This window comes from Oncorhynchus masou, chromosome 11 (genome assembly GCF_036934945.1).
Source record: "Oncorhynchus masou masou isolate Uvic2021 chromosome 11, UVic_Omas_1.1, whole genome shotgun sequence".
Classification (NCBI taxonomy): domain Eukaryota; kingdom Metazoa; phylum Chordata; class Actinopteri; order Salmoniformes; family Salmonidae; genus Oncorhynchus; species Oncorhynchus masou.
This window is the reverse complement of record NC_088222.1, coordinates 38618636-38638173: the sequence shown is the minus strand read 5'-3', so window position 1 is coordinate 38638173 and position 19538 is coordinate 38618636. Positions and strand designations below refer to the sequence as shown.

The 19538-nt window shown below is 44.3% G+C and overlaps 1 protein-coding gene across 5 annotated transcripts in view; it reads right to left on the bottom strand.

The window, feature by feature from the left end:
* Positions 1–19538, bottom strand: part of LOC135548655 (homeobox protein cut-like 1) — a 250386-nt gene that overhangs the window by 162950 nt on the left and 67898 nt on the right. For all 5 annotated transcript variants that reach the window (XM_064978472.1, XM_064978476.1, XM_064978475.1 and 2 more), the window contains exon 2: positions 14172–14282. In XM_064978472.1, coding sequence (XP_064834544.1) covers positions 14172–14282 — 111 coding nt within the window. The remainder of the gene's footprint in view (positions 1–14171; positions 14283–19538) is intronic.

The window sequence follows — 19538 nt, the reverse complement described above, 5'->3', positions numbered from 1 at the left end:
AGTGCCTTCAGAAAGTATTCATACCTCATGACATTGCACATTTTGATCAGTTAAATGTAGAAGCAAAAATTCTTAAATTGTTTTAAGAGTTTTGCAAATTAAATATAGAAATATCTCATTTATAGAAGTATTCATAACAGATAAATAAATAGAAATAAATTCAAACGACTCAAAACACGCTAGAATCACCTTTGGCAGTGAAAGTCTAAGAGCTTTGCACACCAGGATTGTACAATATTTGCACTTTTTATTTTTTCCATTGCTAGAAAGACATTCTCTAGTTTTGCCAAACATTTTCAAGCCAATTTATGTATGTATTTTTATATATAATATAAAAATCAACTAGGCCACTCAGGAACATTCAATATCATCTAGGTAAGCAACTCGTGTATATTTGGCCTTGTGTTTTAAGTTATTGTCCTGCTGAAACTGAAAAGGATAATGTCTCCCAGTGTCTGTTGGAAAGCAGAATCTCCCAGGTTTTCCTCTAGGATTGTTGCCTGTACTTAGCTCGATTACGTTTCTTTTTATCCTAAAAAAAAAAAAACTCCCTTGTCCTTGGAGATGACAAGCATACCCATAACATGATGCAGCCACCATCATGCTTGAAAATATAAAGAGTGGTACTCAGTGATGCGTTGTCAGATTTGCCCCAAACATAATGCTTTGTGTTCAAGACAAAAATGTAATTTCTTTTCCACATTTTTTACAGTTTTACTTTACTGTCTTATTGCACAAGCCTCCTTCGTTTCACACTGTCATTTTGTAACTATATCCATCCTCTGTTTTCTCCAATCACAGCAATTAAACTCTAACTGTTTTAAATTCAACATTGGTCACGTGGTGAAATCTCTGAGCCATTTCCTTCATGCGGAAGACATCTCAGTCGAAGGCACTAGGTATCATTGTAGTGACTGGGTCTATTGATGCGCCATCCAAAGCGTCATTAATAACTTCACTATGTCAAAGGGATATTCAAAGTTTCACCTGTAGCACAAACTCAAAAAAGTTCTGGGACACTGTAAAGTCCATGGAGAATAAGACCACCTCCTCCCAGCTGCCCACTGCACGGAGGCTAGGACCACTGTTACCACTGATAAATCCCCAATAATTGAGAAATTCAATGAGCATTTCCACCTGGCTTCACCTACCCCGATCAACAGCCCTGCACTCCCCACAGCAACTCGCTCAAACCTCTCCCACTTCTCCTTCACCCAAATCCAGATAACTGATGTTCTGAAAGAGCTGCAAAATCTGGACCCCTACAAAATCAGCCGGGCTAGGCAATCTGGACCCTCTCTATAAAAAATTATCTCCCGAAATTGTTGCAACCCCTATTACTAGCCTGTTCAACCTCTCTTTCGTATCATCTGACATTTCCAAAGATTGGAAAGCTGCCGTGGTCATCCCCCTCTTCAAAGGGGGAGACACTCTAGACCCAAACTGCTACAGACCTATATCTATTCTTCCCTGCCTATCTAAGGTCTTTGAAAGCCAAGTTAACAAACAGATTACTGACCATTGCGAATCTCACAAACTTCTCTGCTATGCAATCTGGTTTCAGAGATTGTCATGGGTGCACCTCAGCCACGCTCAAGGTCCTAAACGATATCATAACCGTCATCGACAAAAGACATTACTGTGCAGCCATATTCATCAACCTGGCTAAGGCTTTCGACTCTGTCAATCACAACATTCTTATTGGCAGACTCAACAGCCTCGGTTTCTCAAAAGACTGCCTCGCTTGGTTCACCAACTACTTCTCCGATAGAGTTCAGTATGTCAAATCGGAGGGTCTGTTGTCCGGACCTCTGGCAGTCTCTATGGGGGTTCCACAGGGTTCAATTCTCAGGCCGACTCTTTTCTCTGTATACATCAATGATGTTGCTCTCGCTGTTGAAGATTCTTTGCTCCACCTCTACGCAGACGACACCATTCTGTATACTTCTGGCCCTTCTTTGGACACTGTGTTAACTAACCTTCAGATGAGCTTCAATGCTATACAACTCTCCTTCCGTGGCCTCCAAATGCTCTTAAATGCAAGTCAAACTAAATGCACGCCTTTCAACCGATCGCTGCCCGCACCTGCCTGCCCGTCCAGCATCACTACTCTGGACGGTTCTGACTTAGAATATGTGGACAACTACAAATACCTGGGTGTCTGGTTAGACTGTAAACTCTCCTTCCAGACTCACATGAAACATCTCCAATCAAAAATTAAATCTAGAATCGGCTTCCTATTTTGCAACAAAGCATCCTTCACTCATGCTGCCAAACATCCCCTTGAACTGACCATCCTACCGATCCTCGACTTCGGAAATGTCATTTACAAAATAGCCTCCAACACTCTACTCAACAAATTGGATGCAGTCCATCACAGTGCCATCCGTTTTGTTACCAAAGCCCCATATATTACCCACCACTGCGACCTGTATGCTCTCGTTGGCTGGGCCTCGCTTCATACTCATCGCCAAACCCACTGGCTCCAGGTCATCTACAAGTCTCTGCTAGGTAAAGCGCCGCCTTATCTCAGCTCACTGGTCACCATAGCAGCACCCACCTGTAGCACGAGTATATCTCACTGGTCACCCCCAAAGCCAATTCTTTCTTTGGCCGCCTCTCCTTCCAGTTCTCTGCTGCCAATGACTGGAACGAACTGCACAAATCTCTGAAGCTGGAGACTCTTACCTCCCTCCCTAGCTTTAAGCACCAGCTGTCAGAGCAGCTCACCGATCACTGCACCTGTACATAGCTCATCTGTAAATAGCCCATCCAATCTACCTCATCCCCATACTGTATTTATTTATTTATTGCTCCTTTGCACCCCAGTATCTCTACTTACACATTCATCTTCTGCACATCCTACCATTCCAGTGTTTAATTGCTTTATTGTAATTAACTCATCACTATGGCCTATTTATTGCCTTACCTCTCTTATCCTACCTCATTTGCACATGCTGTATATACATTTTTCTACTGTATTATTGATTGTATGTTTGTTTATTTCATGTGTAACTCTGTGTTGTTGTATGTGTCGAACTGCTTTGCTTCATCTTGGCCAGGTCGCAGTTGCAAATGAAAACTTGTTCTATTTAGAATGAGAGCTTGTACCTATTTAAATAAAGGTGAAATATATTTTTTTAAATGATTACAGTACCAGTCAAAAGTTTGGACACACCTACTCATTCAAGAGGTAGTCTTTATATTTTTTAGAACTAATTTCTACATTATAGAATAAAAAATATGAAATAACTAAGTCATCAAAACTATGAAATAACACAGTGAATCATGTAGTAACCCCCCCCCCCCAAAAAAAGTGTTAAACAAATCAAAATATACTTTATATTTGAGAATCATCAAAGTCACCACCCTTTGCCTTGACAGCTTTGCACACTCTTGGCATTCCCTCAACCAGCTTCATGAGGTAGTCAACTGGAATGCATTTCAATTAACAGGTGTGCCTTGGTAAAAGTTCATTTGAAAGAAATTCCACATTCTTAATGCGTTTGAGCCAATAAGTTGTGTTGGGACAAGGTAGGGATGGGATATACAGAAGACAGCCCTATTTGGTAAAAGACCAAGTCCATATTATGGCAAGAACAGTTAAAAATAAGCAAAGAGAAACAGCAGTCCATCATTACTTTAACATTTACATTTACATTTAAGTCATTTGGCAGACGCTCTTATCCAGAGCGACTTACAAAACTTTAAGACATGAATATAAGTCAATCCGGAAAATGTAAAGAACTTTCAAAGTTTCTTCAAGTGCAGTCGCAAAAACCATCAAGCGCTATGATGGAACTGGCTCTCATGAGGTCCGCCACAGGAAAGGAAGACCCAGAGTTACCTCTGCTGCAGAGGATAAGTTCATTAGATTTGTCAACCTCAGAAATTGCAGCCCAAATAAATGCTTCAGAGTTCAAGTAACAGACACATCTCAACTGTTCAGAGGAGACTGCGTGAATTAGTCCTTCATGGTCGAATTGCTGCAGAGAAACCACTACTAAAGGACACCAATTAGAAGACACTTGTTTGGGCCAAGAAACACGAGCAATGGACATAAGACCAGTGAAATCTGTCCTTTAGTCTGATGAGTCCGAATTTGAGATTTTTGGTGCAGGTGCTTTGTTGGTGACAGGGTCTGATTTATTTAGAATTCAAAGGCACACTTAACCAGCATGTCTACCACAGTATTCTGCAGCGATACACCATCCCATGAGTTGGACCACAGAGTGAAGGAAAAGCAGCCAACAAGTGCTCAGCATTTGTGGGAACTCCTTCAAGACTGTTGGAAAAGCACTCCAGGTGAAGCTGTTTGAGAGGGATGCCAAGAGAGTGCAAAGCTGTCAAATGCAAAGGGTGGCTACTTTGAAGAATCTCAAATATAAAATATATTTTAATTTAACACTTTTTTGGTTACTACATGATTCCATATGTGCTATTTCATAGTTTTGATGTCTTCACTATTATTCTACAATGTAGAAAATAATCAAATAAACCCTGGATGAAAGTAGGTGTGTCCAAACTTTTGACTGGTACTGTATGTGTGTGGGGCATAGAGATGAAGTAGTCATTCAAATATTATGTTAAAGACTATTATTGACCACAGAGTGAATCCATGCAACTTATGTGAATTTCTAAGCATATTTTTTACTCCTGGACTTATTTAAGCTTGCCACAACAAAGGAGTTGAATACTTTAACTCAAAACATTTCAGCTTTTAATTCATTAAATGGTAAAACAAATTAAAAGCATAATTACACTTTGAAATTATGGGGTATTGTGTGTAGGCCAGTTACACCAAATCTCAATTGAATTTATTTTAAATTCAGGCTGTAACAACAACATTTGGAAAAGTCAAACGGTGTGAATACTTTCTGAAGGCACTATTAGGTATGCTGTAGCTCATTTTCAAACATGCATTACAAGCTCAAAACATTTTTTCAACAAGACAAATTATGACAATAACCCTAGTCATTTGCATGAGAATTAGGCCTAATCGTTATGGCAAACTCCATAATCATCAGAGCCCTAAGTACTGTTAAGAGCAGTTCCCCATCAGCGGTCTATGGGAAATACAGTATGACTCGTCTGCACAAAATCAATCAACTGAGATTAGATCATTTTGCATAACCTTTCAATGCATTGTGACATATTGTGAAATTCATTTGGGTATATTGTTGCAGTAAGTGACATTCAAGACAAAAAAGTAAACTGTATTCGGCGAGCACAGTGCTCAGGGTAAGAACTAATGACTGGGGGCTTAAAGACGGTAAACGGAGAGTCTTTGTGTGGGGAAGTTCCATAGGGATTAACTATAATATCGGAACCCTTTCCATTCCTTTTGGGGTCTGTGAGCGAAGCTGGAGTTCGGATTTACAGCTGTGTGTAGGAAGGGTGGAAGAGGCCCCTCTTTTCACATAGTGTACCAGAGACGGGGGCTGATGTTGGGCAGGGGTCAGAAAGAGGGGTCACTCTCTGGTGTGCTGGTGTATGTCACTGACGCCATGGCTCTCTGATGAACCCCTCACACATACAAACGACCCTCAGCCACACAAGCACGCGCACAGGCATAATATTCTCCTAATTTATGTATGTCTCTGTATTACGCAGTTAGCGTTCGCTCACCCACTCGGCCCATTCATTTAGCATAGTTGAGATGCAGACTCTATGCGTCAGACAGACTGCTGCCCTACAGAGTATTGTACATGATGTAGACAGACTGCTGCCCTACAGAGTACAGTACTCTGGGTAGCACTCATCCAGGAGATGTCCGCCTGCCACGCTGTGTGTGGGAGACTGGGAGAGTCAGTCAGACAGACCTCTCCCTCCTGTCCTCCTTCCATCCTCCCACAAAATTCCCCAGTCAGGCTGGATTACCAGGCCCGCCTCTGAAATCAATAGCCAGGGTTTGAAAGCAAAGAGGCGAACAGGAGGCGTTGGCGGCTGAGGTTCGCTCTCATCTCTCATTGGTTCATTGGCTGGCTGTCTGGCTGGTAAATATCCCTGCGTCGTGTTAAAGAGGAGGGCTATAATTAACTGTGCGAGACGCCAGTCAGCCAGGGGTTGGGCGCCGTGCCAACGGATCAGCCCTAATTACTATATTCACTTTGTCAGGAACGCTCACTTTGCTGCTCCCTCTGATAGGCCATGGCAGCCTCAGAAATCCCCCGGCACAGCACAGCGCACTCAGGCAGGCAGACGGGGCCGACTGGCAGGCAGGCTCGCAGTCACAGGGTGATGAAAGCCTGGTTGGGTGGAGGGCTGAGCGACTGCAACAGGGGAAGACACCCCAATGGCCGCCAAGCTCAGGGACCAAACAAACACAGGGGCCACCCGACTGAGCAAACATAGACCTATACACAGTAATGCTGCGCCAAGCCGCCCTGATTGATTTTCCCATTGATTGGATCATGTACATATGTCCTTTTGTCAGGTACAGTACAACAATATGGTGCCTTAAACCTGATCCGAGGCCCCCGTGTTTTTAGTCAACTCTGATTTCAGATCAATATAAACACCAGTCTAAAAACAGACATCTGCCTCCTGCAGTGTCTCCACAAATGGCTACAGTGCTATTTTGTGGTGTCCAACATGCTCATTTTATTGATGTTGTTGAGCAGAGGAGTCGTATTTTTCACACGGTTTGTAAACACCCTTTTAGTACGCATGGGGTTTGGCTACGATTAAATGCTCGGAATGGAGTTCCTATCAAAAGGCCAACTTAGGCTGGTGGAGGTATTTACATGTGGTGAAATTCACTGACAAAATATTTTTCACTAAACGTGGCCTGCTATCAATGGTTCTAATACATTACTGAACTGGAAATATGTGAGCTCGACAGGCGGGGGATGAATATGGCTTTATTTAAATAGTTTTACTGTGGAAGCGGCTCAGACAACCATTTCAGGGCAGTTTATCACATAAAGCCTCTTTCACACTCCTGGCCCAAACTGTCTACATACGGGCAAATCACACTCCAAAGCCTGTTTCAACACAGCCACAACCCAGAGAGGGATAAGGATCACTTGCATACGTGGGCGTGTTCATGGGGCACCACTGAGGGAAGCTTGATGGCAGAGATACACTGAATATAACAAACATTAAGTTGCTTCACCCCCCTTTTGTCCTCAGAACAGCTTCAATTCGTCGGGGCATTAACTCTACAAAAAGTGTTGAAAGTATTCCACAGGGATGCTGTCCCATGTTGACTCCAATAACTCCCACCATTGTGTCGAGTTGGATGTCCTTCGGGTGGTGGCCCATTCTTGATACACATGGGAAAATGTGTGTGAAAACCCCAGTAGCGTTGCAGTTCTTGACATGGCACCTACTACCATACCACATTCAAAGTCACTTATATTTTTGGTCTTGCCCATTCACCCTCTGAATGGCACACATACACAATCCATGTCTCAATTCTCTCAAGGCTTAAAAATCATTCTTTAACCCGTCTCCTCCTCTTCATCTACACTGATTGAAGTGGATTTAACAAGTGACATCAATAAGGGATCATAGCTTCCACCTGGTCAGTCTGTCATGGAAAGAGTAGGTGTCCTTAATGCTTTGTATACTCAGTGTAATTACATACAGTATGCGCAAGCAGCCGACTGCGGTCCTCCTGCCCAATGCATTCATCCTGACGTGCTTTATATCTGACTACTGTGGGGACTGAAAATCTTCAACAAAACAATTTGAGGTAGACCTGTGATTAACATTCATTTCTGGGGTTCTTGAATACGGTCTGCACAAGTCCTATTCCATACATTTTGGCTTCAAACATACGTCCTCGTTCGGTTAGAGTACGCTACTGACGCCGGTTTCTATTTCAGGATACAAAACAAACAGATGACAGTAATTAAATTAAGTCATCTCTCTCTTGATTCAGGTCAGACACTCGGCTCAGTCCACACTCTCTCCGGCGGTTACCTCTTAGCTACCAACTCTCATATGAAAAACAGTAGGTCAACCTGACAAAAGCACTTATGAAGTCTTCCCACAATTCTGGTGATGCCATACGGTTAGACTCTTACTCAGAAGGGTGTCCTTTATCACGAGGCAAATACCAAACTCAAATATTATCTGACAAACTTTGAAAGGGCAGTCAAATCTCCTGAACTCTGTAAGAATCAGGTGAACCACTTCCACACAGACATGTCTGGAATGATTGAATCTACTCAAAGACCTTGAATCTTATCCACAAAGCGTGTCCCTGAGTTTAGTCCATTTCTCTCTGATGGCGACAAAGCCTATTGAACAGGAGAAGAAACAGGCCCCGTAATTGAATTGTTGGAAAACAAATGCACCTTCCAGCAGAGAGAAAGAACGTGTGGCCTAGGGTCGTCTAGCAGTCGAACCGCTGCCACCGGTGCACATATACCGCTGCAGCATGGATTCCAATCCGGCCCACTCATTTTTCAGCACACTCTCTCTCCTTTATCTTTCCCACTGTCTCTCTATCCAATAAAGCATCAACATTTCAAAAATAGGAAGGACGTGTCTCTTTAAGGGGGGGTATAAAGTGGACATATCAGGCCTCTATCAGACATAGACAAATTGCCACACTGTACAGCCGTGAGGTCAAACAGTGATAACGCCGCTAGAAATCCCCTTGTTCATTAAATGACCTGTTACATCTTATCATTCCACCAAAATAAAGGACCGGGAACGCTCAGGCATTAAAGAACAGTATACAGTGCATTTGGCAAGTATTCAGACCTTCCCCTTTATCCACATTTTGTTAAGTTAGGACCTTATTCTGAAATGGATTAAATGTATTGTTTTCCTCATCAATCTACACATAATAATAGCCCATGATGACAAAGCGAAAACAGGTTATTCAAAAGTTCTGCAAATGTATTAAAAATAAAACAAATAACTTATTTACATAACTATTCAGACCCTTTGCTATAACACTTGAAAATGAGCTTAGGTACATCCTGTTTCCATTTATCATCCTTGAGATGTTTCTACAACTTCATTGGAGTTCACCTGTGGTAAATTCAATTGATTGGACATGATTTGGAAAGGCACACACCTGTCTATATAAGGTCCCACAGTTGGCAGTGCATGTCAGAACAAAAACCAAGCAATGAGGTTGAAGGAATTTTCCGGAGAGCTCCGAAAAAGGATTGTGTCGAGAGACAGATCAGGGGAAGGATACCAATAAATGTCTGCAGCATTGAAGGTCCCCAAGAACACAGTGCCTTCATCATTCTTAAATGGAAGGAGTTTGGAACCACCAAGACTCTTCCTAGAGCTGGTTGCCATGTTAAACTGAGCAATTGGAAGGGCATTGGTCAGGGAGGTGAAGATGGGAGAACCTTCCAGAAGGACAACCATCTCTGCAGCACTCCATCAATCAGACCTTTATGGTAGAGTGGCCAGACGGAAGCCACTCCTCAGTAAAAGGCACATGACTGCCCGCTTGGAGTTTGCCAAAAGGTACCTAAAGGACTCTCAGACCATGAGAAATAATATTAAAACCAAGATTGAACTCTTTGGCCTGAATGCCAAATGTGACGCCTGGAGGAAACCTGACACCATCCCTACGGTGAACCATGGTAGTTGCAGCATCATGCTGTGGCGAAGTTTTTCAGCGGAAGGGACTGGGAGACTAGTCAGGATCGAGGGAAAGATGAATGGAGCAAAGTACAGAGATTCTTGATGAAAATCTGTCCCAGAACTCTCAGGACCTCAGACTGGGGTGAAGGTTTTATCTTCCAACCGGACAAAGACCGTAAGAACACAGCGAAGACAACGCAGGAGTGGGTTCGGGACAAGTCTCAGAATGTCCTTGAGTGGCCCAGCCAGAGCCCTGACCAGAACGCGATCGAACATCTCTGGAGAGACCTTAAAATAGCTGTGCAGACACTCCCATTCAACCTGACAGAGCTTGAGAGGATCTGCAGAGAATTGGAGAAACTCAAATACAGGTGTGCCAAGCTTGTATTGTAGGCTATAATCACTGCCCAAGGTGCTTCAACAAAGTACTGAGTAAAGGGTCTGAATACTTACATAAATGTGCAAAAAACATTTTTTTTACGTTTTTGCTTCGTCATTATGGGGTATTGTGTGTAGACTGAAAAACAATGTAAATCACATTTTAGAACAAGGCTGTAACGAAACCAAATGTGGAAAAAGTCAAGGGGCCTGAATACTTTCCGAATGCACTGCATAAAGAGGTGTAGAAATCCCCCTATTTTCAATTGCAGACAACTCCTTTAGAAGCTATCGGGTGGAATCTGTAACAAATAACTGAAGTAATCAATACCTTCTTTGACCGTCTTCAGACAGAAAACGGTTTGTGAGAGAGAAGTCACAAGCAACACTAGCCGAGTCTGCACTCTGAGCCAAAATGGAGGTGAACCAAACAACCCAAACATATCTTCACCAGGAGTGCAGAGAAGGAAGAGACACTAAGCACTTTGAGAGGGTGGCCAAAACTCCCCTTCTCAGAGTGACGAGATGAAACACTACAGTGAGTTAGCAACCCTGAGCCCCCTCTGAACAGCTCAGTAATTAAGGTAGCTTTCCAGCTCCAAGCGACAGAGGGATGAAATTTCCACCCCTGTGCCGGAACCCCTTGATGTTTTGTACCTTGGGTTCTGGACCCATTTTGGCAACCAGATCGGTTGTTTTTTTCTTTTTTTCTCTCTTACAGAATTCACAGAATCCCAGAGAACACAGCCTCCCAGCCAAAACCCCAGCACGATTAATTTAGTAACGGGTTATTAAGCTCAAACATAAATTGTAGCCCTGGACAGTTTAAATGGAAAAAAAGACTGATTTATTAGAGCCGGAGACAAAACAGGTTTTTATTGTCCATTTATTCATCAACACTCATTGGGAGTGGTAACTCTGGAGGAATTTTCGGACAAAAAAAAAAAAAAAAAGGGAAGAAAGAGGGGAGTGGGGGCTGCAGCAATGGCTGCCGTAATCAAAGACAGAGCTTGCCGGGGAGAGGAGCACAATGCCCTTGACATTCTTATCCCAGCTCTTCCCTGGACAAGACTAGATTTGTTTGGTAGAGCACTGCATCAGCTGAACAAATATATCAATAGTGTTTGCTGTCGCACTGTATCCTTGCATCTGTTCTTGACTTCATTTCAGGAGATTATTCATCAAGGCTGGCTAACGGCCTCCTCTGAGCAGTCAGAATAACTACGGGTTCATCTGAAGTACGCAAATAAAATACTCAAGCCATATCTGAGGGAGGAAAGACTAACAGAACTGACAGTGTCACTCGTAACGAAAGAGACGTTCTGTACATTATGTCGCTGGTAATTTCTACTCACATCAGTGTCATCTCCTATTCAAGGCCCAATTCTACAAAGTGATCCATCATTCCTTTGAGGTTCAATGGACATTTTCAACATAATTTATTACGAACTCAAACCAAGGAGTTACATAGACTAAGCAGTTTATGACATTGGGGGCATACTCCTCTGACTAAGAAAGGGGCCAATGGGGCAGTGAGCCAATGATTATACCAAACACTGACAGTGTACCCCTCAATCTGTCTGCTGCAGACGGACTGCCTCTAGTCACCACAGAAACCACCTGCCAATGGGACGTCATACATACAAACAGACTTATACAAAATCAAAACACACAACTTATCCAATAGGTTCTTGTAAAACAATTCTGCCATTTACCATTCCTTTCAACTGGTACGTTTATTCCGAATATTCTACAACAACAACCTGGGGGTGTAGTGCTGAGGTACTGAATGAACATCTCAGAATGGCGTGCTGAATTTTTGCATAGGAAGTATTTAAATGAGCCAAATTGAAGCTGGTTCTCAGTCCACCCCCCTCTCCTATCCTCTCCTCTCCTCTCCTCTCCCTCTGTCCTGTGGAGGTGTTGTCCTCAAGCTTTCAAAGTCACACCATTCCTGACCTCTGTGTCTGTCTGCTGTGCAGTAGGTCTGCCTCTGTGTGCCAGAGCACCATGGGTCATCAGGGCACAGAATGAGGCACGGCACGGCTGTCGCTGACACAGCACATAGGATTGGTGCGCTGCTCTGTGCGTGTGTGTCTTTGTGTGCGTCTGTACATGTGTTGTTTGCCCATGTGCGCACGCATGCGCTTGTGTGTGTGTTTAGGACAGGGAAGGGTGGCAATGCACTGAGAAAGGGGATGCCTAGTCAGTTGTACAACAATTCATTCAACCAAAATGTGTCTTCCACATTTAACCCAACCCCTCTGAATCAGAGGCACGGGGGGGCTGCCTTAATCAATGTCCACATCATCTGCGCCCGGGAAGCAGTTGTTGTTGGGGGGTTAACTGCCTTTCTCAAGGGCAGAATGGAACCAATGACAATGACAGTAACCTGGCCGGCAGAGAGGCCTACTGTAACGCCACCAAACAGATGAATGGATCCTGAGGACAAGCTGACTCAGATGTGTCCCGTTGTGAAACACCAAGCCGTAGTCAGACTGCACGCGGGTCAAATAGTACATTCAGTATATCTGATGAGTATTTTCTGTTATCCATTTTAAATTCAATATTGTTTGAACGGATACACTTCTGTATCAACTACAGTAGTAAATGAAGCTGAAGTGCCTGGTAATATCCACTCGTCGGTCCTCCCACCTGCAGTCTGTTTGTTCTTCTTCTATTTTGCATGCTCTATCCTGTGCTCTCCTCTTTCCCGCTGTCAACTCACTCCTCTCTTCTCCCCCTCCTCTCTGCATTCTGTGCTCTCTTCTCCCTCTCTTGCTCTCTCTCAGCTTTGTTTGAGTAGAGAGCCATGGTGACGGAGGAGCCACACAAAAGGGTCACATGATGTCGAGGCGAGTCTAGGCGGGCGGGTGGACACAATGACCGCACCACTCCGCACAGCTGGAGTGTCACGCATTCCTGGTGTTTACAAGATTTCGGGGGGAAAACTAATCCACCCCCCTGAGGAACTCTGCGGCGCAAAATTGGCCCATTTTCTGTCTGAATAGAGGGCTTATGTCATCGCTACGAAGCATTTTAGGAGCATAAGAAAATGGCAACCTGCAAAATGGATGGCAGTGGTGGTAGGAGGGTTGAATCACAGACGAGGCAGATGAGAATAGGCTAAATAGTGGTCACTCTTCAATGGGAACATTTGAGGGAGCCAAGGGTAGAAAGGGATAAGAGTCTTCTTGTATATTTCTTTGGTTAAAATAATGTTTCAAAAAATATCAAACATCTCTTCTATAATCTACAACTGTGGGCCTTCAATTCAGTTGCCATTTTTAGCATCACAGCGGTCATCAAAGACCGGGTTTCAAAAGCGCCACTGTTGTGGCGAAATATGTTGACATATCGTTAATTGAAGCCTCAATTGGACGTTGTGCCATCGTTGCCGAGGCCTTGCCAGCATACCTAAACCCTGGCAGCTTAATCAGATCCACAACAGAGTTTCCTGTAAATAAAGAACCGCTCACTCCTTTAAACACCTCATACGCATGGCTAGTTTTTACCAATTCAGGACATGACTTCACAGAAAAGCAGTGGGGCCGGTCAGACTGGCCAGAACAGCCTTGACCAACCATGCGACAAGCATATTCCCTAAAAGGTGGTCGTAGTGGAGTAATCGAGTTCAGTTTGAGGGGGTGGATGGGGACTACTGACATCTTTTGATGGGATGCCCAGAGAGTTTCAGATTGTACTGACAAACCTGAATAGAGTAAAAGTTTATAAGAGGGGACACAGAGTAACCTAAGTAATGCCATGTAATGAATGGTGCTTTAATAAACTATGCTAACATGGACTAATGTAAGGATGGGCTAACTGGACCGCATGGGAAGTGGAATCCAATGAGGAACAAATGAGGAGCTCAGCCAATCAAAAGGACACTGTGTCCAAAAGGTAAATAAACACAGCCCACGATGACACAAAATGCCAGTGGAACCAGCTGAAAGAATAGCCGGGGGGAGGGCCTGTGAACAATGAGAGGACATTGTCTCCTCCGCTTGAATGGGCATCATTTCCCCGACTAACCCCACCCCCAACCCCCCTGGTGCGGCCCATCGGATTACAATAGAGGCATTGATGACTGGGTATACACACACATACGTCTGTCCAGCTATGACGCTGCACGTCCGTTACACCAACACAGACGTGTCCTCTCTGTCGTGCCTCTACTGCTGTGGTGTGTGTGAAGACAAGCAGGCAGAAGCAGAGCAGATACTCACCTCTGGTGTGTTTTTCTTGAACTCACGGCTTTGGTCGATGAGCTTTTTCCTAGACTGCTCACTCTCATCTTGTCTGTTGGCCAGGGCTGTGGCGGTGGCATCCAGTTCTCTCTGTGGGACCAAGAGGGGGGAGGAGAAAGGACAGAATGATTACACAGGGCTCTGTGGGGGATGGCCGCCATTTACATTTAACTCTCTCTTTTCCTCTCCCTTTGACCCCCTGCAGTCTGGCACCACTAGTGCCAAACTGGGAGCATGAGAGAGAAGAGAAAGACTGGTCTTAGTCAACGTCAAAAGAGGATTAATCTCCAGAGACAGAGACAGACAGACGCACCATGACTACTCAATGGCTGGCATCACACACCCCCCTATGGGGAAAAAAACACACCCACAGAGTTGGACACATACTGTACAGTGTACGCACAGATAAAATGTACACACACACACACACACACACACTTTCAGCACATCTTCTGCAGACAGAAGTGTGAAAAAAGCAATAGAACCACTTCTAGATCCCAGCAGCATTTATGCAGCTTATAAAAATCTCTATTGGAGCGAGAAAGAAAAAAACGTATGGGACGAAAGAGCTTTTCTCACAGGCTCCAGCCTTTATGTTCGCTAGGCATGGAAATGTCATAGGGCAGATCCCAGATGATCAATATTGGGACAGAGGTGCCAGGAGAAGATAAACACAGACTCTAGATCAGCATGGACAAGCCAGGCTACTACCATATCCACACTGATACAGCTGAACCTATATAGGCCTATACTCTCAGAATGTAAGCCACGAAAATCTATAGTTAGTATCAGACGAAGACATATTTTCCCATTGGATTTGGATATGTGAAGTGACTGACAAGCAGTCTCAGGTGGGCCTTTGATGAGGCTTTGTGTGTGTGTGTGTGTGTGTGTGTGTGTGTGTGTGTGTGTGTGTGTGTGTGTGTGTGTGTGTGTGTGTGTGTGTGTGTGTGTGTGTGTGTGTGTATATATGTGTGCGTGTTGTCTCTGAGAGAAAGAGGCAGAGAGCAAGAGGCAGAAAGCGAGAGGCAGAGTGTGAGAGCGAGAAAAAGAGAGAGACAGTCGAGGCTGACATCTGGAAGCCAGATGCAGGGAACAAATCAAGTTAATTAGGCTGGAACTGAGCGAGCCAGACTGCTGCCCCCACTTTACTCCACACAGCCACCACCACCACGTCTGGGGGGGTAACTAGAGCATACAGTACGCACAGCAGACTGGCAAGAGCACAGCTCACTTCCGCCTCTCGCCCCCATTTTATCTGCACTCAGATCCTCCTCTAGTCTAGTAGGGAAGAATTGTCGAATAGAAGGGCCGCAGCAAGAACGATAAGAGCTGTTTCACTTAATACTTGGGCTTCAAGCCTACAATTATTTGGTAAAAAGTTAGTCTTAAAAAAAGGATTGTGTGGTGTGTGTGCGTCATATTTCAAGAAAGTCCATTAAAGCAGTGACATCAATAGATGCGTCGCCTGCTCACCAGTCATAGGGGTGTTGCTGCATAGCAACGGGACGTCAACCTTTGCCCCCAACTCCTGTGGCGCCACCTCTGCCACACACGTTGAGGCCCGAGGTGGGCATGCTCAGTTGGGGGAACTGTTCCCAGGTCAGGGTAAAAGGTTTGGTGGGCAACACTGACCCAGGGTCAGGAAGAGGCCCGCTGCACGTTACCTCCACCCCGCTGCCTTTGGCCGCTAGCGGCAGGGGACCCATATGACAGAAAGGCTGCAGCAACCAAGGTTCGCCACAGGGGCACCGAGCAGAGGTGAGCAGAAGAGAAGTTTAAGGAAAATATATTGAGTTAGCTAGCCCTAGGAGCTAACGCACAGAGTTGGGGAGTAACAGATGACATGTAATCAGTTACATGTAAGGGATTACAACAACAACAAAAATCCATTGCCAGCTAAAATATTGTAATCGGGTTACAGATACTTTTGAAAAACTAGATGATTACTTTTAAATTCAGAAAGGATGTTTCCGGAAAAAACTTCTGTTTTCTCAATGACATTCAAATCAACATTGAAAAAAGCCGCAAGTTTTAAGTTTGTTCCACGTGAACGAGTCTGACCACAAGTCAGAGACCACTACGATGACACAGCAAATGTTTTTGATCGATCGCGGGAAGAGAGCAGGAATAGGCTTCTGTAAGCTACAGTCCACGCTATGTCTTCCAATAGTGCGACTGCTGTCGGCATCTAAAGATTATCCAACTTGAATAAACGCCTGGAGGTAAGGATGACAGCAGTGGTTGTAGTCTACGGTGATACAGATATCACTTATTATTGATATCTACATAGCGCATTGATGTGAATCACACTGCTGCTCTCTCATTAAGCTATTTGCGCCTTACGGATTGTGGTTGTTGTGGATGAATGTTCACAAATCTAAATGTGTATTTGAACCCAACAATGGTTGAATTCAAGAGTTTAAGTTTAAGCTGCCTATCAATCATTGTTTTTGAAACCAGTAGACAGCCAGTGAAAAAATTGCTCTTGCGACAGCCGCATAGTGCGGATCCCAGCCTATGGAATAAAAGTGGGGCTTTTATTGCTCAATCTAATTCATGCTGATGATTAAAATACAAATAAACCCTAATGGACACATACTGAAACACTTTTGATTGCCCCCTTTAAGTCTATGTAGTTACTGAATAAGTCAAAAAAAGGACAAAGCAACAGATTACATTTAGGAAGTAACCTACCCAACCCTGCTAATGCATTGGCTAGCTGTACTGTAGCTCTCAGCAACTGTATTCCCTCTTTTCCTCTCCAGCTGTATCTAGACTAGCGAGGAATGAAGACACGAGGGGCGGAAGGAGGAGGGTGGTTCGGAGAAGTGGAAAGGAGGAACGCCCCGTTCCCCAAAAAGCTTCTGTCAAGTTAAGGGTCTTGAGACTGATTAGCAGATGCTGCCGTTAAGCACATTATGCAAACGATTTGGCTAATCACTTCAAATTGATTAGAGCCAGGCTTCCCAACCAGTTTTAATGCACCACCGCGTCTCTGGGACCCCTCTGAGCCAGTCCAGGGGAACAGGGGAATGGGGTGGGGTGAGTAATTAGGTTATCATCAACAGGAATTCATAGTCAGACCAACCCCAGCCTGCACACACCCACAGATATAGGGAGACAAATCCTTAAAACACACAGGGTAGCTAAATCTATCAAAAGCAGCAAAGTGAATGTGTACAGGCTGTATGATATCAGCAGGCCTTGGTGTACAGACACAGAAATTTTCTGTTCAGGCTATAAGCTCTTTTTATAATGTAAAGAACTGTATGAAAATTGCCTAGCCTATATTCTGTCCAACGTCTCTACTGTATGTCATTGTAGGAGCTATGGGCACAGGCTAATGAGAAGGATAGCGCAGCCGGCCACGACCGGGAGACCCATGGGGTGACACACAATTGGCCCAGCGTCGTCTGGGTTAGGGGAGGGTTTGGTCGGCAGGGATGCCCTCGTTCCATCTCGCACTAGCGACTCCTGTGGGGGGGGGCTGGGCGCAGTGCACGTTGACACGGTCGCCAGGTGCACGATGTTTCCTCCGGCACATAGATGGGGCTGGCTTCCGGGTTAAGTGGGCATTGTGACTTGGTTGGGTTGTTTCGGAGGACGCACGGCTCTCGACCTTCACCTCACCCATGTCTGTACGGAAGTTGCAGCGAAGAGATAAGACAAATTGGATACAACAAAATTGGGGAGAAAAGGGGGTAAAAGTAAGAAGAAAAAAAATCATATAAAAAAAGGCAAATACATTAAACACACGTTCAAGACCACTGCTTAAACTACGTAAAGAGATAATCCACCCCAAACCACTAATTCCTGTTATTAACATTGTTAATTAACACTAATATCCAACAATATTTTTTGTGAACAAATGCTTCATTTTGTCATAATAGCAAGATTGGTAGAATCATGTCAAAACTGTTTTGGGAAATCAGCTCAAGTCTACTACAAAACCCACAATGCAATGCTCCCTCTCTCCCTGGGCTGGTTGGCTGGCTAGGTAACTAGCTAGAAAACATTGCTACACAATAATACCAAAGTCAATATGAAGTATTGTGAAGTAGCAAGCTAGCTGTAATATCTCCTATACAAACTGCACTATCAACTTCGGAGTCTCTCACAAGTTCAACTTAAAAAGTTAGTCTCTGCCACTGAGCTATAAACGGCATCTCTGCCTAGAGCGAGAGCAGCGTTACGTTGCTTTCCCGCAGAGGTAATAAGAATCGCATTGGATGACGATTAGCTTAGCAAACACATGACAATGTGAATGCGATTGGTCGACAGTCAGTTGGGTGGGATGTTTCTCCATTCGTTGCCCAATGGGATTCCTATCTCTTCCTTTCTGTAATATCTCTGTGTCCTACAGACATGGCGCACTGAGACATGATACTTGAAGGAGAAATGGAGGTGAATCATTTGGTACACATCTAAGTACAATCTATACTTTGTCATGACCATATAAATGGATGGATGTGTTCTAAACAAGTATGGCCATATCATCTATTGGCTGATTTTCTGATCTGGAGTGCAGGTAATTGTTTAGCCCCCCCCCCCCCCCCAGTGATGAGAATTATATAGCCATGTGCGTTCCTACACAATTTCCTGATTTTCACAGGCGGATCACTTTGAAGTAAAATCAAGGGGTCCACCAATAGAACATAGTCTTTCACCAAATTGATAGGAGTTTCATGATTTTTTTATTTCTGGCAGTGGATTATCCCTTTAATTCACCGTCACAAATGCTGACTATCCCATCAATGGGGGGGGGGGCGTGACCAACCTCACCAACACCCCCAGGCTCCACAGCGCCGGTCCTCTCAGACATTTTGCTGTCTGCCTGCATCGGGCCCTGCCGCCTTTCTCATCCAGCAGCAGCGCTTGAATAAAGGACCAAATTGTACTCCATAATGGCTTCATAATTTTGCTAATGAAAGAATTTTGCTGGCTCAGGCAGCGGTGCTTGTCTTAGTTCATTTGTTCAGTAGTAAACGCTGATGGAACACATTACTGTGCTCCCTCGAGAGCTCGCCTGTGCCAGATGCTATCAGCTGTAGGGAAGGGAAATATTACAGGGTCCGTCTCTCCTCTTCTTTTATCGCTCTCCTTTTTTCTCCTGGTCGAATGACTAGAAAGGATCCTGCCAGTGTTTACTAAAAGACAGACAACCCTTCCCACTCCCCGCCTACTCCAACCAAGCTACTCTCAAAACATACCGGATCACACTTTCCTTTCCTATTAAGAAAAATGTATAATTAGGGGGAGATCAGCTTCAATATTGCAGACAGATTGTGGCTTCCATTAATGTATCTGTCTGCATCATTTCCAATCCTCTATTTAAAAAAATGT